Genomic DNA, 19,924 nt, shown 5'->3' on the forward strand with positions numbered 1-19,924 from the left:
TCAGTCGTGATGAGACCATTTGTGTATAAAATGCACTTTAAATATAAACCCAAAAACAAAGAATGGGGGTTATTGATTTTTGAACAATTAAGAATCAATCTTTGATGCAAATATTTTTAGTTTGAAATAAAAAACTTTTCTGGGGTTTCGATTTTGAAAACCGAATTTGCAATTTCTGCTTTTCAAAAACTGTTTTGTTTTTTTCGTTTTGAGAAACCGTTCTCCGGTCTAACGTTTTTCAGAAGCTTTTTTCCACCTGTATATTAAAAACATTTTCCAGTTTCAGGTTTTCTGTTTTCAGAACCAAATTTTTGCTTTCCAGTTATCTAAAATATATTTATATAAAATATATTTGAAAACCGTAAAACCAGAAGAGTCAAATAATAATTTAAGTAGCACCCGTTATGATCTCCAACTTCCGTGGACACACCACTGAGACGAGTTGGTGATGTGTTGTTTCTTCATACATGTTGATATACAACCGGATTTCTCCTTAATTACATCTTTGCTGCCAGATTTCGGACGAAAAAAAATCGTGAAAAAAAAAGATAAATTCATATGTAGCCGTGACGTCAGGCGTTGCGCCTCACAGATGTCCCTCTCCAGCTTCTTGCGCTACACTTAAGGAAGGCATCCGCAATCTTGACATGGAAGGACACGTGTTTTCCGAATGCCTTGCGTCTTTTCCGCTCCTTTTTGCTTACTGCGTCGTCCCCCATACGCACAGTGCGTACGATCTCCGCCCGTTCCCACCGCACCAACGGAGAAAGAAACGCCGAGATGGAAACCGGACACAAGATGGAGTGACGTCACAGTCCATGGCGGTAGGTTTGGTCGCTGATCTCCGCATCCTGTGCTTTCCTCTTGGCTTCTCCGGTGTCCAGACGATCTTGTTCCAGTTTCGTTTGGATCTAACGACGACTCTTATTGATCGAGACGAAAACGAGACACATATATCAATAACGGAGAGCAACATTTCCATATTCATTCAATATCCATATTTATTTATTGTTCATATCAGAATCCAAATGATGAACATATAATATGTAACCTGTACCGGGTGACCAGAATTAAAGTTGCCATATTCAGAGCCGTTTGGAGCCCGTTTCAAGCATCGGATTGCTGAGAAACTTTGTGGAGAGGAAATGGAGAGCATGGGGAAGCGACTGCTAACGAAAAAATAAGTTCCCATTTTCACCACCAGATGACATTGAGGCGCTGCAGTAACAACAGCCAATAATTTGAGTGTTCAGTATGCTCCCGTGAATGAAGCTTTGGAAGCGTAACACAGCGTTATCAGTGGTCGTACGAAGAGTTTTCCAGGATGCTGTTCACTGTGCGTCAGATTTGAGCGCCACATTTCAACCTGGTGAAAATTTGAACTATTCTTTTCGTCAGAATTCGCATCTCCACGAAGTTTCACCGCAATACAATGCTTCGAACGGGCTCCAGACGGCTCTGAATGTGGCAACTTTAATTCTGGTCACCCGGTACAAGAATATAATTAAAAATATTGGAGTTATAACATATACAATTCAATGAAATCGTACGAACCGGAGGAGCACGAGAAGCTACAGTCTAGTGTGCCATTTATCTATTAAATCGAGAGGAAAAGTCTCCTCAAGGATATGTGAATAATAATAATAATAATAAATTTGGAAGTTAACAAAGAGAAAACTAAATATATGCTTACAGGCCGAAACCAAGTGTTAGGTAATAATCAAAATCTAATTATTGATAACAACTCGTTTGAACCAGTTTCCAAATTCAAATACTTAGGAGTAATATTAACAAATGAAAATTATATTAAAGAGGAAATAAAAAGTAGGCTTAATTCAGGAAATGCATGTTACTTCTCTCTTCATAAACTTTTGTCTTCTCGTTTAATATCTAAGAAACTAAAAGTTAAAATATACAAAACAGTAATTTTGCCTGTAGTATTATATGGATGTGAAACTTGGTCCCTTACATTGAAAGAGGAACTAAATTGAGAGTATTTGAAAATAAGATCCTTAGGAAAATATTTGGACCAAAAAGGGATGAGGAGACAGGTGAGTGGAGAAGGTTACATAATTTAGAACTACATAATTTGTATTCATGTCCAGATATTATTAGAATAATTAAATCAAGAAGACTTAGGTGGGCAGGCCATGTGACTCGAATGGGAGAGGAAAGAGGAGTTTACAGGATTCTTGTTGGGAAACCTGATGGTAAGAGACCTGTAGGAAGGCCAAGACGAAGATGGAGGGACAACGTTGAGATGGACCTAAGGGAAATCGGTAGGGATGGAAAAGAGTATATAGAACTTGCTCAAGATAGGGAAAGATGGAAGGCCTGTGTTGCTGCAGCCATGAACCTTCGGGTTTAAGAAGGCTAGGGAGTTAGTTAGTTAGTTAGTTAATGAATTAACAATATCATAAAATAATAATTTATCATTATTAGTCTACGATGATAAATTATTTGATTGTTATTATTGTACTATTAAATATTGTGCCATGGCCTAAGCCTCCTCTACTAATATTACTGACGACGCCCATGTAGAAATGACTAACCAAATACTGAAAAACCGAAATGATGGAATATCAAATAATATCACCCTTTTAACACAGACACGTTTAAAAATTTCAGAGTAAATTACTCAATTCTCTTTTACGGGGAACAACTCCCGCCTGGAAAACTCATGTACTTATCTAGCGATCGTTGCCGGAAACAGGCTTCGCTATGGGAGAGGAGGAGGGGGGGGTGCAGAAGCGAAATCAGATCGATCTCATAAAATGCAATCAAAGCAATTAATCACGGACAAGCATTTTGTTAAAGGTTAATCAGTTTATTGGACACGTCCGTATTAGCAGCAGAGAGAAGACAGATAGTCGGGACCTCGTCAACCGACTTTATTGATTACCACACTTTGTCAAGTAACTGAAGGCTTGGGCTGCTTTGAGGATGGGTGGGGGGGATCTAATCTAGTACAAAGCCAGGTTATCAGAATTCGGAATGAGCATGATTTGTCAGAGAAAATAGACAATTCTTGATGCATGGTGTGATTTGTTTCGCGCCCACGTGTAAACAGGACATGAATAATTCAAGGATTCGATTGCCCCTTGGACGACCTTCGAGGTGCAATCTATAAGGAAAAAATATGCTTCGTTTAATATTTGTCTTTCTGAGCATCGTTTGTAGACATTGTCTTAAATGAAATGTCACTTTCTTCCGCCTGTGAACAGATTGTATGCACAGAGAGTTCATTTTCGCACTTAAATTGTAAAAACTCTTCAGATTTAATAAAGTTGAATCCGGAATTCTTTATAGTATAATAAACAACGAAATGTGCTCTCACCTGATATCAAACTCGAATCTTCTTGATTACATGTAAATATAACGAAATTCAATATAGAATAATGTAAAAGATAACAAAATAATTGAACTGAATATCTACTGTACCTAGGTATATCCTCAAATTTGTAGCATAATACACAACTACTATGAAACATTAGTATCGTTAATTTCTGTCAATGAATTTAATTTTTTTTTTATGAACGTCTGTAATTACTAGCCTCTTTCTATGGATTACTCTGTGTAGTTTATGTTTCTGGACTATCACTTTTATCTCTAGGCCTGCAGTGGATAACTGACTAACGTTTAGTAGATTAATTCCAGCAGTTACTATTTTGAATTTAATGAAAAAAAAGTTTAGGAAGAAGTGTTGAGTCAATCACAACAGCGCCATACTTACTGTGGCGATCTTTTTTTTAATTGGAAGTAATATTCTGAAGTCAAATATGCAGTAAAAATCTAAGTATACACTATAAAATGAAGAAAGAATGAGGAATTTGATGTCAAATCTGAAGCACTATTGGCACCAGAGGATGGCAGAAGAGACAGATTGTCCAGTCTGCTCCCAGCAAACAAGAAAACGTAGATTAAAAAATGCTATTTGAGATCAAATATGCATTCTTGTGCAGTATTTTAAATTTATCACACCTCAGATAACATTCTCTGTCTCTCCATTTAATTTTTTTTTGGTGTCGTTACTGGTCTAAAATGACCCACAAATCGAAAAATGAAGCCATATTGGAATATGTTTAAATTCTCAAGGCAAAATACCGACTAATTTCTGTGGGACCTGAACATGAGGAATATCAAACTAGACCAAAGGAATAGAATACAAAGTGAGATGTTACTAATCCTCATAATTGAACGTCAACCACACAAATTAACCCGCCCTTTCATTATTATCGTTAAAAATACGTATCCTAACGACCACACAACCCGCACAGCATGGAACAAACTATTGGCCTACTTGCTAGGATAGCCATCGGTTTCTTTTTAAAATTACGAATAAGTTATGGAAACTTTCCCAGGTTCTCACGTAATGCAAGTGTTGGTTAATTAGATGTTTCAAATAGAAACTGTAATGCTCATAATTAAACCACTCAACAAGATCATTCTCGTGATCTTCCTGCAGCTGACGGACAGGTGACAGCCCCTCCGCGGGGCTTAATCTTCTAATTGATAGTTGATTAAGCGTGCTAAGTAATCGAGACGGGGAGAACTGGGAGGGGGTGGATTTAAGGCATCATCCTCATCTCTTGGCGGTCTTAAAGACATGTCTTGCCGTACTTGTTGCGTTTAACGGAGGCGTCCTCTTCACTTATTTAGTCGCTGTGTCAGACGGTGAGGCACTCATACGTCACGTGGTTGAGGAGGAGTTTGAACTATTAGCACATGTTGGGGTTTTAGTGCTGAGAAAATGGTGGACTGCCTGTATTGGCGGGAGCAAGTGAAGGTACAAAATCACTTTAACAACGACGATATACAAAATGGGCTATCGTGGTGGATTACGATGTCACTAGAATACTAGAATAAAATTTCGGCCTCTAGGCTATCCTTTGTTTTGGGACCTGCCGACATTATTATTATTAACAATTCTGTTATCATGGTACTTCACTTTCATTAACTGCATGCTCTGTATTAATAACACTTGTAAACTTTAAAATATAGACACATATGATTGTAAAAATATTCATTAAACTTCGTTTTCGTTTATAAGAGCCACACAACGGTAATACCGCACACGCACCAAAGAAAAAGAAACCGACACTACATTACGGTAGCCACACTGGCCGTGAACTAAGAAACAAGGATGCTGATTTCAACCGTCAACATCCCTCCACTTGACTTTCAATTGTTGGCATTCAAAATGTTTACATCCGTTTCTTCGAGAAACAATTATTTATATTCGAGCAGTTATACGCGAACTCCGAAAATAGGGTTATGATGCAAGAAGTTATTTAAACGCCAGAAACTCCTTCCAACTACCTTCTTTCATGAAATAAGCAAGCAAAAGGACGTGACATGTTGTTATTTTGCTATCATCGCAATATTAAGGAATTTTAATAGTCGATGGTGTCTTGTCAGTTCTGATCCTTCAGCGTCTCATCTTTGTGTCCCCACGCGCCGGCTATAGCCTAGGGTAGCCTAGTGAGAAATCCCCTTCACCAAGCGCAAGACCCTCCGCTAAATCCTTGTAGGGCAATGTTACTTCATATTGAGAAATTAAGACTCGATTCTTTCCTGCCTTGTGGTGAATTCTTGTGAACAAGTTTGTTGTGGGAACGAGTTATACCGGAACCTGCAAGTACCTAGGACCAATACTCAATGGTGTATTTTGTACCCTCTGTGCGTTTACAATTCAAGGAAGAAATACCTCGGACATAATGTCTTAACTGTGTAATAAACCACGTGTTAGTTTGCGTAGCCCACACTAAGTTTAAAAAGTGCTCAGAGGCGTATTAAAATATCGCCTCCCCTAGCCCAATCATAAATGCCTTTCCACTCACAATTCAATACTGCGTTACATTATTAGTTACCGAATGGATAAAAAAATGTTTTGTAGGAACCTTGCGGCACTCTTAATATTAGTGCATTTTCTTCTGTTTTTCGAGTTACCTCATTCTGACTTCTTGCCGATGAAAACTTTCATTTTTTAAAAAAAATCTACTATACTATGTCCCGGGGATCTCTGGAGCGAGCGAGCGAAAGCAAGTCTCTTCGCAAGTAGCGACCCGAGAGAGCTCGACCAATGAACACGTGCGAAGGAGAGAGATCGCGTGGAATGGAAGGGAAAGAGCGACTGCAGCTACCAGCTATTTGTTCTGCTTCGCTCCACCCACTCGCTACATCTACCATTATGCGTGGCCTTGCTCCAAAAATTCCTGGGATGGAGTTTATGTTTGGGAAGTACGGGTAACATTTTGTATTTTTATCAAGAACACGTTTCCATACTTCCTTGTAAAAAATATCGATTGCTTGCTAAATTTCTCATACTGGTAGCGGCAAAACACACAGGACATGATAAGATAATACACAACAAAACCTCTTTTTATTTATTTATTATTTATTTACGTGGCGGTTTCAAATCGTGCGATATGTATATTGATATGAATCACATCCGGTCTCGGATAATAAAACGTTAATTTTTAATCAAAATCGCTGGTAAATGTATTTTGAATAAATTAAATGTTCATTTAGTACATAACAGCGTTGTACTCAATGGGTGCTTATCAAAGCATTGTCACATTCCCTAGGTTTATTATTTATGGATTTTTAACGAATTCCTAATGAGGATAACTTATTTTATAATTAATTAGCGCTTCATTATACAAAATTTTATATTTGTAATATATATAGTTTCCAAAATAACAAAATCAACGTAACTAATGTTTTATCTAATTTTACTCGCAAATATATTGAAACTTTTATTGGTTACGGGAAGGTCGATTAAATATCGATTATCTTCAGTCTTTGACTCACATTGACAGAGACACGGACAGGTCGATCGAGATAATAAATATCTCATTGTACCAGGACTTGATATTCTTTCAGTACACGATATTATATATTTGCAGCTGCGGTACTTTCTGAGTAATCGCTTACATGAAGTTGTTTGATTGATGACATGAACAGACCAATAGACGGACCACTCGGGAAACCTCTCTACAATTAAGTTGATACTTTATGTATCCTTGAGACTCTAAATTACATCTCTGTAGCTCTATTTCCTTCTGAGATATTGATTGTTCAACATATCGATTGTTCATTTTCGATTGTCGGACTACCATATAGAGAAAATCCCATCAAGATCCCTTACCGGTATATCAGGTTAGTTTATTGGTAGTACATGTTTATGTCTATAAAAGTATATGTTCTATCTTTAATAGTTTTTAAGAAATCGATAGGTATCAATTGGTATCGATTGTTGGGTAAAACTTCGATAGCGTCCCAACACCTGTCACTCGTTTAATTCGTCATTTTTAACATTCGTACTTACCTATTCTGCATTGCGAAAGATTCTTCAAGGTGCTATTTTGCTTTTTTCACGAAAAAGAGCACAATTTTTGACATAAAGAGTAATTATTAAACCATTGACCTTAGCCCCAAAAACCATTGACGTTACTCCCACAAACCATTGACGTTAGCTCCAAAAACCATTCACGGGTAGCCCCCAAAACAATTGACGTTAGCCCCAAAAATTTACGATAGCCCCACGAACCATCACGGGGACGAGGTATGCCTACGAGGTTAGGTTAGGCCTGTTAGGTTAGGTTCCATTAGCACTCCTTTCGTTCAATTTAGCATATACGGACAACATCGGTTTTTCTCGATGAAAGAAAATACCAAGAAGAACTTCTAAAGGCTACAGAAACTCATTTCGGTAAGTAGTTTCTTTTGTAAAAATGAAGAAATCCGTTAGGACGCTATCGAAGTTTTACCGATTGTTAACTAGAACCGAGTAAATGGTGGGCCGAACGAGAAGACATAGAGCATAATGTAGAGAATTTACTATTCCTTCAACTCAACGAATGTCTTGCTTATAGTTCAAATATGTTTGAGGAATATCGATCGAATCATGAATGGTGTATTGAGATACCTCACAGACAGACGGATGTGGCAATCAAAATAATTTACACCGCTTTAAAATAGCATTTACTAGGTTTTTAACTGCAAACATTTTTAGATTTTCACATTTTCCATAACAGAGCCGGCGTTATTTCAGGCGTCCAATAGCAGAAGAGCGTGGGTGAAATACTTCTCCGATTGGCTGTCCTATCCACCTACCGTGACGTGTCGAAAGCACGCCCCCTGTACATACCAATCAGGGCTCCTATCTCCTCCATAAATTAATGGCGCCACAGCTTAGCCTGGTGCGGACAAAAGCTGTGTTCGGAAGGTTCATAAAGCAGGCTTGAAGTACGTACGATCTAGTCGGAAGTTACGTCAGTTCGAAAGCGCGAATTAAACGAACATTCGAGTCCGCAGCACGCAGGACTCGACAATGCAGGCTTGTTTACTTCACTCCATTTCTATTTATTCATTTGTTTGAAATTATGGAAGTCGAAAGTCGGTCAGTTGATGGTTGTAGTTCTTCTATTGTGCGGAAATGTAAATATACGAACTATTTAAAATACTATGCGATTTCTATGGTGAAAAATAAGTGTTATAACGAGGGAAAGACAATGTATTCTTAGTTTTATCTACTGACCGTGTAGACGGTATAAGCAGTGGCGTGCCCAAGGGGCGGTTTGTGGGGGTCATAACCCCCCCTTTGGCCCGGAATTTCTAAAAATAAATAAATAAAAAATGGCAAAGGCAGGATAAGGTGGCAAAATCGGGATGGACTATTGAAAAAAATAACGAAACATCTCCCTTTCGAAAATTTTGGGCACGTCACTGGGTCTAAGTGTAATTGAAGGATTTTCGCTTCCAGTCCAAGATTTCGAGACTGAAGTGCGAGACCATTCTCGAAGTAATGCTCGCTTCAAGTACGGTCTATACTCTGTCCCGGGATTCTCTGGAGAAAGCGAACGAAACCAAGTCTCAGCGCAAGAAGTGACCCGAGAGGGCTCCACCAATGAAGAACTGAGAGGGAACGGGATTGCGTGGAGGAGGAAAACGCGGCTGTAGTTTCGAACCTTTGCAGCAGAGTGCACTGCTTCGCTCCGCTCTCCCCTTCTCTACCATTATGCGTGGCCTTGCTCCAGAGATTCCCGGAATATATTATAGTACTTTCTGGACACGGCTAAAGCTGGAAGGGAGGTCCCACGGCCGAAATTACAGCGGCGCTGGTATAGTGGTACAGTTGCTGAGGTATTGATTGAGTTTATTTTACTTTGCGTTTTGTACCTCTTGGCGAATTTGCGAAGATGGGGATGAGTGATGAAATTGATGAATGGACATTCACAAACAACCAAGCCCGAGCGGGATTCGAACCCGGGACCCTTGGCGTCGCAGCGCGATGTGCTCACCACTCGGCCACAAGGGTCCGGCTCTGAGATATTGACAGGTCACTCTTAATCAATTGTTATCCCTCACGGCCAAATTGACAGGCTGATCGAGTTGGATTTTGTTGCGTCTTAATAGGTCTATCAGTTCATCATTTTTTTTTTGTCGCTTTTGTAGTTCCCGAGATATCGATAATTGATATGGAAGGACACGATCGACGTATTAAGGTACTTTTTTAAATTTGTTTTTACGATTTGGTGATTAGTGTTAAACGAAAATAACATATGCGAAACGGATCGCGGTACGATGCAATATCCCCCCCCCCCCGAAATTGGTATACCCCTGGGTTTAAACCTAAATCTGGGCTTGACGATGTTTCCTTTTCAGAAGGAATTGGTCACCAAGATTATCTCGCTTGTGCACTTGAAACCCATAGCTAAGCTAGCAAGTGTATTTTCCCCCTCGAAACTATTCTGAAATTCACTGCACGAGTAATTTCTTCAAGTAAGATTGACTTTAGAATTTACTTTTATATTTTTTAGTTTTTTTTCTTTCATTTATTCCCGTGAAGCTTCAAATTGATTGAAATGACAAATCACACCTTCCACCCCATCCCTTCGCACGCACATACAAGACCCCTTGTGGATAACAAATTGATTGTTTATTAAGTATCATGCTCTTTGTTAAAAAAAAAAAAAAGGTAAAGTGTTCCCCTGTGCTTAGCACCACGCCATGAAGGCGTATAACTACAATACAGGAATGCGGTGTTAAGACCAAGCTCTCTTGAATTATTTGGAAAATTTTTGATTATAGGACTCTCATACATTACTTATTACCCGTTGGCCCCTCACCTGACTAGTGCAGGCCCTGCTTCTGATACCCAGACATATTGCCGCTACTCACGTCTAATAACAATAACTATTTTGTACAGAAGCTTAATGAAGAAAAAGCTGTGCTACAACAAAACATATAAAAAATCGTAAACTATCATATCTACATTATAATCTTTGTAAAGTCACTTTAGAAAATTTATTTTCTTTCAGATGCACTTTGTTTCACTGAAATCGGTTATTCAGTCATTGTAAAATTGCTAGGTAAAGATATTATAGACCTGCAAGGCGGCCATGATGAGTATACGTCATAATAGGTTAACGCAGGGAATTGTTGGAGCATCTTGCGACCCTGTATATTGAGCACATAAACAACGGAAAACTTAATCTCTCTCGAATTTTTTGTTAGTTTCACATGAACAGGTTTTGTAACAAGAGGCAAATTACTATGTGACTCATACAAGAAGCTGCGCGAAACACATATTTCAAACTACTGCTGCGTCCATGTCGCAGTTGCTGTGTATGTAAACAAATTTTCATTCTGCCGAATGCCAAATCCGTCATCGTTTTTGGATTTATGATGTGGATTCAGCTTTTCTCTTAAACCTGGCTGTACCTTTCAGCGTACTATGAAGCGGAGTCTTGTAACACATTTCGCATATGTTTGCAATCTGTTCATCACGGATATTTCTGCACGTAATGATTTATTTATTCTGCTTTTGCACCTGCGCGAGTTCGGTTCTTTAAACCGTGAATAAATTGGGGGCATTCTTGCAATTATTTACAACACAGGCACTCTTTTCAAATCACAAGAGGCAGTATAGACTAGCGTGTGGCCATCAAGAGTGAGGAAGAAGGGGCAAGTGCGTCCACTCTGCTCGTGGACAACTTAACTTGGCAACCCGCGAGAAAAATCTCATGAAAGCATGAGAAAACCAATGACCCCCTCCTCCCCCGTCGACAAGCATGCTTACCTTACCGTCGATCCTCCAGCATTAAAGAAAACATGTTAAATAAATGCTCGTTTGGCCCAAATATGCATTTCTTACTTGGTGGTAATTGATTACTAAGTATGGCGTCGTCACTGAAGAAACGCAGTCTAATAAAAGATGGCGCATGATTGCATTAGTACATTTATCATAGTCAATATTACCGCAAATATAAATTCACATACACAATGATCTATAAAGGTTATATATATCATTAATTTGGCATTACAGTTAATATTTTTTTGGGGGGGGGAATTAATGAACGTTATGTTTGACTATAGCTTGATTCTCGTGGATGAATAAACTTGCACATTAATTAGGTATGTTCAATTCAAGTTACCAAGTGATCAAAGATGGAATGTAAGTTATTATTAAACTTAATATGCAAGTGTACATCAGTTCAATTAAAATTTATGGAGAAAGCCAACACGTGTAACAGGACTCTTTTTTTCGGGAGCTAGAGACGTTGCAGTCTCATCCTAAAGCATCACACTTTATAACACCATCCTTCACTAATTACAAAGCCAGTCAATTGTATCTCGTACATTTATTCACAAAACATGCCAAATATGATCTTACTATGTTTCCGGGACAGTGCCGGTTTTTAATAAATGAATTCACTGTCCCGAAAAATGTTTTCGAGACAGAGAAATATTCACGGCTAGCGCTCTGGTCAGAGTCAGCTCACGATCGATTGAAAAGAATTTTTGACCGAACCGTGAGCGGAGCGAACCTCTCGTGAATCTTTTGTACAAACGACAATCCTGTATTATATGATTCGTTGTTTTATTCCTTATCTGTGCATTTGTGATACTCTTGGAAAGCAAAAGTAGTTTCTTTGATAATCTGAACACTTTCAAGTTATTTGTAAACTACATAATTATTTTCGTTTTATTATTTTGTATGTTTCAATAATAGTAATAAACAAGCATTATACTTGAATTTATCTTACCTTAGAAATAGGCCCACTATCTTTAGCTTAGGAGAAATGGCGGCACGGAATTTCGTGTATTGCTTTATTAAAGGCTCAATTTTTTCGGTATGCTTTCAAAAGTGGCAAGTGACGTTCGAAAATTGAGGACTAAAAGTGGTAAACGTTGTAAGTAACAAAAAACGAAAGTGTTTTAAAATCGCATCGTTCAGCACATCAGCCCGTAAGAACGTTCACACTAGTGCCTCTTTACACGCCCTTTGAACTACTGAGAGGGCTACCAGCCACATTTCACGTTTACCACATTATAAAGCATGGCACATTTCACAGTTTAACGTGGAAAACGGTGTTTGAATTATTGTGACACTTACAGCGTTTACCAATTTTAGCCTTCAATTCTTGAAAAACTTGTTGTCCTTGTCCACTAGGCGAGAGTAGAGGGTAAAGAACTCGCCCTCTGTTTTCGGCTTGCAATAATTGGATGGACCCAAAGCGGTTTCCGTTTCGCAATTCTTTGTCATTTTCCTCTAATGCCAATGCTATAACAGCCAAGTCCGTCGTTGAAAAAGCTCTTAAACATTGTAGTTAGAACAATAGGCAAGCGCTTTGTACCAAAAAAAAATCGGAGTATACTGCCAAGCATGTAATAGCAGATTGATGGAGCTACTGTGCGGACCGTGGAGCGTTGCTTGAGCGTGCATGTGAATCAAGTCTAAAGCTTCAATGACGATGCAGATCTAGAATCGTGTTTTCTTTCACCTAACAAAATAAGGGAGTGCTTATTGTCGACGCGAAGAGGGATCCTAGGAATGAATAGCCAACGTGCCTGGAAATGCGCATTGTACACGTGGAGTGACAATCCATCGCTGCGTACCTCGGTGCGTGATGTTATATTAGTACCGTTGTCCAAGATCGACTACTTTCTTTACAAGTTCAAACTTGAAGAATAATATTAATAAGTGTAATGTATTAAATATAATATGCATTTAGTCTGAGACAGATGTCAATTTCAGAATCTGACAATTCTAGAGTCAGCAGGAAAACAGAATTTTGTCAAAATAACCGCTCTGCGCTGTGAATGGGAGCCGGCAGATAGCGTGGTTGGGGTAAATATAGCTCTTATACGTCACTGCAAGCTTAGCTTGTCAACGAGTATAGGCCATCAAGACATAGACTAAAGTTTACTTAAATAAATTATGTGACAAATTTTCAGATAAAAAAAAAACAGTTCGAATCTTGTTAATTGTAGTGCTTCAGTGGAAAAATGAAATGAAAATAATTATAACATCTACATGAATATGAAAAAAATCCGGTTTCAGTATATCAAACTCTGAAATTACTTCTACAGTGAGCAGCATAATTGGGAAAGATAGGCCTCCCTCATGACGTAGTGGCTCCCTGACCCTACGTGAAAGACTTTCAGTCAATAAGGGTAGAGCAAGAATTAAACAGAAAGGGAGAAAGAAAGAAACAGAAGAAGATAGAAAAAGAGAGAGAGAGAGAGAAAAACAGAAAGAAACAAGGGAAGAGAGAAACAAAGACAATGAAAGGGAAGCGACGGTAACAGAGAAGGAAAGAGAAATAAAGAGTGAATAAAAGTGCCGTTTCGCCTAATTGCTTATCAGCACAAGATAATGTGATTTTTGACCTTTCCGCCATTTTGGGCGAAACCAGATATCCCCTTTCGTCCAAAACTGGTTGAAAGGGAAATATTTCAAATGAGGGAAGTTTAACGGTCCTTCAACAGGTATACATGCTCTGTTTTGTTATGTTAATCCATCCTTAATTATCGCGTAAGGTTAGGTTAGGTTAATAGTACAATATAATAACCTTACCTAGCCGAACTTTACCTTAATTAGCGCTCAGCATACGACTAATGCTATTGGCTGTTATATTACTGAGTTTCTAGCTCATGTGACTGTTCGTAATTAACATCGGCAAATGCTCCGAAATGCTTGTTTGTTTACGTTTATCACCGTCAAAATTTCCCTCGCATGCAATATTTCCCTTCCAACCGGTTTAGGCGAAATGGTATTAGGCGAAACGGGATATCTCATTTCCCCTAAAATGGTGGACAGCTGTCAGATCTGATTGACGGGTGTTGATAAGCCATTTGGCGAAACGGCATTAGGCGAAATGGGAATGCCATCATGAAAAGAGAGGCGAAAGACAGATGTAGGAAAATTAATTGATTGATTTAGTTTATTTTACTTCGCTTTTCTGCCACTTTCGGCTAATCGCGAAGATGAGGATGCGTGACGATATAATGAAATTGAAACTGTGCTAACCACTCCGCCACGGAGGCAGATGGGAAGTAGAAATAAAGACAAACATAATTTTAACAGCCATTATTACCGAAGGAGGAAGGACCCATCTACAATATATCGTCCACAAATTAAAATTATCTGGCTGCGACCCTGTTTGTTAACTTATTCGTGCTTTCAAGTGCACTGTTGCGTGGATACAACAATGAGAAAAGGTTGGTGACCTATTAGTTCAATATATAGCGTGTGGGTTTCCGTCCGACTAATTGCTAGACAAACTACCGTACAGTTAAGTACATAAATATGTTAGAACATTAGACCTAGAAGTGTTGCATACATAAGCCACGACACAAAATCACTAACCAGAGTCAGCCATAGTTCGTTGTGGAGCCTATAAAAACAAACTGTTCATGCCCAGGCCTGGATCGAACCCCGAACCTCTGGAGTCGTAGTGCGCTGTGCTAACTACCCAGCCAGGAAGACTGGCTAAAGTTTGTTTTGAATTCATCTATAAAATTGTTCGTTTGTGAATGTGAACAAGATTTCTGTCGCTAATACAACCTATGTAAGTGAAATGAACAACCGAAATATTTTTTTTTATAATTCGATAACTACGAATAGGAGAATAGACAGCTAAAATAAATAATAAACAGATCAGCTCCACACACTTGAGACCGTGACTTTGTTCACGTAGAACTCGAAATGCATAAAATCAAGGCTGGTGTATTTTTGATGCATCATTCGACGACACAGTTAAACCTGCGAATTTGGCTTCTTAGAAACGACCGTGTGATCTTGCCAATCGATGCATTTTTGGTGCATCATACTGGACAGCTGCTGATGAAAGATCCCCTTTGATGCATTTGCTGTGTTTTAATACTCCAAAAATGCAACATTAACAGTTTACTAGAGGCAACGTATTTGTGTCAATTGATATATTTTGGGTTCTGTGCCTACCTTCAAAAATGTAAAACCAGTGTTTTAAAATACGTGACTAAAATTTTAAAAGAAGTTTGAGTGTAGCCTATGAAATGAGGCATTAAAAATATCCATAGATAGGGATTGTCTACCACATTGCTCTTGGCTATTTAATTTGGAGCAATCTATACTTCAATGTTGCTTTTAATATCATTGGTTACAATATGATAATTAGTTGTCGTTAAATATGTAAATACAGAGCACGAAGAAAACATTGACGACGCCAGAGGAGGGTTGGGGCGATCTACTAGTGCGCTACTTTTCCAACGCTCCCACCAATCAAAACTCTCTAAATATTATTCAAAATGCTCATTTTATTATAGTATTACTAGAGGGCAGCTTTCATGCTTCGCAGAACTATTCATAAAATGATCGAAATCTATAAGATACAATAAAAATAATTCCTTGTCCTGTTAATAAATAATTAATACGCAAATAAATAAATAAAAATAAAGGAACTGAAGGTGAATCTTTCAGGGAGGTACTGTAGCATGTCAGTTGTAATTACATCAGTTATTTTATTACAGGTGAATAATATGAATCCACTGCAATCTCGTGTTCATTATTTGGAATATCTTAATGTTGCAGATATATTGCAGATTATAATTACGTCTCTTATCACATATTAGCATTTTGAAAGAATATTATGTGATATTGCATAAGTGCTGTTCTACTACAGTAAATGTTTTTGCACAATTTTACTCGGGTACAAAGAGCTTTTTGCAATTTCCCGAAATGAGAGCTTGACTTTTGTATTGTTTAATAATACAGTAGTATCACATGAAATCTTTAACACAGCTACTTCCTTTTAATGAATATCGTAAACATATGGAATTAAAAAAAAAGTTGAGTATAACTAAACAGTTGAACAACTTGTGTACTCTTTACAAATGATGTGTTGTAAAATCAGTAATATAAAATTGCAACAAACTATTGGGTTATCTTTAAAAAATATAAATTATGTAGCAGAACTGTTATATCTATTATTCTACTATTATGCAACCGGAGATGGACTGCAAATAATCATTGTACACAGTATACGAATAAAACATTTTGCTTTGCAGAAGAGTGACATCTATTGCAACACTCAGGTACAGACAGAAAATATGTGAGGAAAGACATCACGTTTTCGGTGTGTATAAATGCACATTATCATCATTAATATCATCCAGAAAAAGAGCAGTAATGTAATATAAAACTACGGAATTTTCATTTTGAACTCATTGTTATTCCATTTTGTAATATGCATGTAGATCATTTTCGGTTTCTACAGCAAATTTGGCTGTCTTTATAGAACCCACATTGTAACAAAAATTAACGTTTGTTTCCGAATTTGTTTCATCAGTGTTGATAAATCAAGAGACCAGGTATTTTTGCATTAAATGAATTACTGTATTCCTCTTTCTTAACCGGCAATAAAATATTGTATTTTTATGGGGGTTGCGGGGAGGGAAAATTACTTCGTTGCCAGTGATATAATTGGTTCTACTGGGGTGAGTCTCCGGCAAATCGAACCAGGATTGCACATATGATAACGAGTATTCGAAAACTGTTGGGAATAATTTTCAGTGAAACAAATATGCTGTAAACAAGATACACCATGAGAGAATTTACTTTTGAGAAACGTGTAGAAAACAATCATATTTTTAAAGCTCTAAATGCCTTTTAAAGATAAAAAAAGCAGTTTCAATTGTACAGAGGGTAATGCAACACATTTGAGAGCATTTGAACGCATATTAACGTGCGTTTTAAACTCTGTTTATGATTGCAACAGTAATGGCAATTTCCCCCGCTCTTCCCCACAATTCTTTAATCCGTTATTTTGGCGAAAACAGTTTCGAAGAGCCTAAGACAATGACAAAGCATTGCGATTGTATAACATGTTATACTGATTGTATACATTATGCCTATATACGAACATGCTTCAGACTTCAGAAGAAGAGGACAAATTTTGCACTTTAGTCTTGGAAACAACAAAATAACAAGCAATACTATTTTGAACCAGAACCACAATAAATGGTGTACTAAGATTTAACCCTTGCACACATTTCACAAACTGATTTCTAAGCACATTTTGTAATATCTAACTATGAACTGTAAAGTATGAAATCGGGAGAATGGATTTATTTTATTAGTAATTTTCTAGGACAATTATTTCTGTTTGACATTATTATAAACGTATTAGGTCGAGGGTAACTTATTATTATTTCCTTTTGCAGTTATTATTACATTACTTTGGAATAAACAACAAATAGGTGCAGAGGATGAAATATTACTTTAAATTGACGGCAAAGAAATTATTGTACATCAACTCCATTTGCTTAAAATTGGCAAATAATTTGTCAAAATGAGAAAATTTAGTACAGGCTACCATATATTTGAGCTTGTTTTTAGAAAATCTAACGATGTAAATTCATTTAGCGAGTCACATTGAGGTTTCTTTCTGATATAAAATAGTGTTGATATAATTAGAATTGCATGTAACTTTATATCGTCTATTAGTGTTACTTTTCATTACAGAATGTGCTCATTTCTTCTTCTTCTTTGACAAGGACTGGATGTAAGAAGGGCCCAAGAGGCCAAATTTATGTTATAATTATTACCAATTATTATTATCTCTAAAAGTTGTTCTCGGAAATTTCTAAAATAAGTTTATTTACATTTCATTGTGACACTAAACACAAAACACTTTTATACACTTTGAAATGAAAACATTGGGCAGAGATGCTTCGAAATGATCCAAATCCACTCTATCACATTGAGTATGAGTTATATGGTATTTTTAACATACTATATATACAAGTTTCAATTGTGTGATTTTAAAATGCTCTGTGTCGCTTTTGGTTATGCGTGTTTGATAAAGTATTTATGTATTTTTCAAATACAGTCCGAATATTCTCAACTGATATTTAAAATATTACGATTAGAAGATCATATCAAAATTTCTTATTCGTCTATTTTTTAGCCTGCTAATTTAACTTTTGTACAATAATGCCGTTTAAAATGCAACACGTAATACTTTGTTCCGTGTACTGACAATTCATTTTTATACGTTGATTTTAGTCTTTAGATTCGAATTTTTACTCATAGCAATATTATCAAGTTAGTTATATGAATTTTAAGAGACAAAGTGAATGCTTAGGATGTTAAGGTAACTGGACGTTTATGCAGTATCTCGCTCCCTCTATCTTTATATATATTCCCTATTATTACGGTACGTGTTAAGATCGTTAATAATAATTGGTATAAAATGATCGATACTCATTTTTATTTTTTAAAAAATCTAAAGAGATTGTCATACATATCTCAGTTTACAAATATTACACTTTCCTTACATAAATATGTTCAGAAATAATTCTCAGGATGATGTGAATAGAACACAATGTTACATTGTTTTGAGACAATATTTTGGATTACTTTGCATTACAAAAATATGAACAGCGTGCTATATAATGGAAGCTTATTTGTCCTGGTTTGTTTTTGAGCTATGCGAAAATGGATTTAAGTTTCGGAAGTATCGACAAACGTTGCGAAGATTTTTTCCATTTTGGAAATGAGTCTGTGATTGTTTGGATTTCAAGATTAATGTTTAAATCGGATAATATTCACAGATAGGCTCTTTGGGACCGGACCTACAGCTTTATAGTGCGATCTGAAACATTGAAATATGTCCCCGTCGGGATTCGAACCTGCGAACCGTTGATTTCAACGTGATACATTGCAATTATTGTCAATTGTCGGTGCCGTAAGAGCTACGAAACAGTTTTTGACCCAGCAGCAGCGGACTCTATTGACCAAGATGCAAAATTGCGACTTACCTTCAAATTTTCCTTTCGGAGTGACCACCCTGAACGCACTCGTGGACAGAACGTTGCTTCCCGGTGACGTCACGGATCCTGCATCTTGGTCCTTCAGCATCTTCAGGATGCTGAGGTTCGACGGCGACGGGGAAGCATCAGGGTCCGAGAGCACTCTCGACTTTAGCGTGAAGTCCAGGGGCGAGGGGATGGCGAGTTTGGACGTCTCCATTACCATTCAATGCTACGCAGGACTTCCCGTCGAGGCGACCATGCTACAGGCTGGAGACACACGTGTCGGTGGCAGGTGTTGCGTTACCGTCGGACATGGCTGTCCGGACGCTACTGTTGGCTTAGTCCGCACCGTTCCGTAGCATCGTCGACAACCACTGTCGTGTTTCGGTCCTAGCTGTGGTCGCAGCTAATACACACTTCTTGGATTCAACGCCGGACTACCTCTTCCACGTCACAGATTGCGCGAGTGATGGCAAGTTCTGAAGATCACAGACTGAGGGAAGGGGGTGTCGTTCCACCGAGCTATCCACGGATTGCCATGTACGTCCGCCGCCGAGAGATTAATCTCAAGATGCACAAGATCGGAGAGAGAGAAATCCTTCCGGATGCTGCGAACTGTTTCCACCCACTCGCACGCACCTAGGATGCAAAAAAAAATCTAGAATCCGATCCACGCGAACATTAGATCCAGTCAATACGAGCGGACCGACTCGAATCCATACCGCGGTCTCCGATTGGCCAGAACGCGTCAACGATTACCGCGGATTCTCTCGCGCGATAGGGCTCGAGCTTCTTTGCTAGCTCCGCCCCCCCGGTGGCAACGAGGCCGGCCCTTCAG

The 19,924-nt window shown here is 38.0% G+C and overlaps 1 protein-coding gene across 1 annotated transcript in view; it reads right to left on the bottom strand.

Annotated features, from left to right (window-relative positions):
• Positions 1-19,701, bottom strand: part of LOC146001939 (uncharacterized) — a 101,320-nt gene extending 81,619 nt beyond the window's left edge. Inside the window, exon 1 of the mRNA XM_083139663.1 lies at positions 19,093-19,701. Within this exon, the coding sequence (XP_082995789.1) occupies positions 19,093-19,309 (217 nt within the window). The 5' untranslated portion in view covers positions 19,310-19,701. The remainder of the gene's footprint in view (positions 1-19,092) is intronic.
• Between the last annotated feature and the right edge of the window lie 223 nt (positions 19,702-19,924).

This window comes from Lepisma saccharinum, chromosome 1 (assembly GCF_977018435.1).
Source record: "Lepisma saccharinum chromosome 1, izLepSacc3.1, whole genome shotgun sequence".
Lineage (NCBI taxonomy): Eukaryota > Metazoa > Arthropoda > Insecta > Zygentoma > Lepismatidae > Lepisma > Lepisma saccharinum.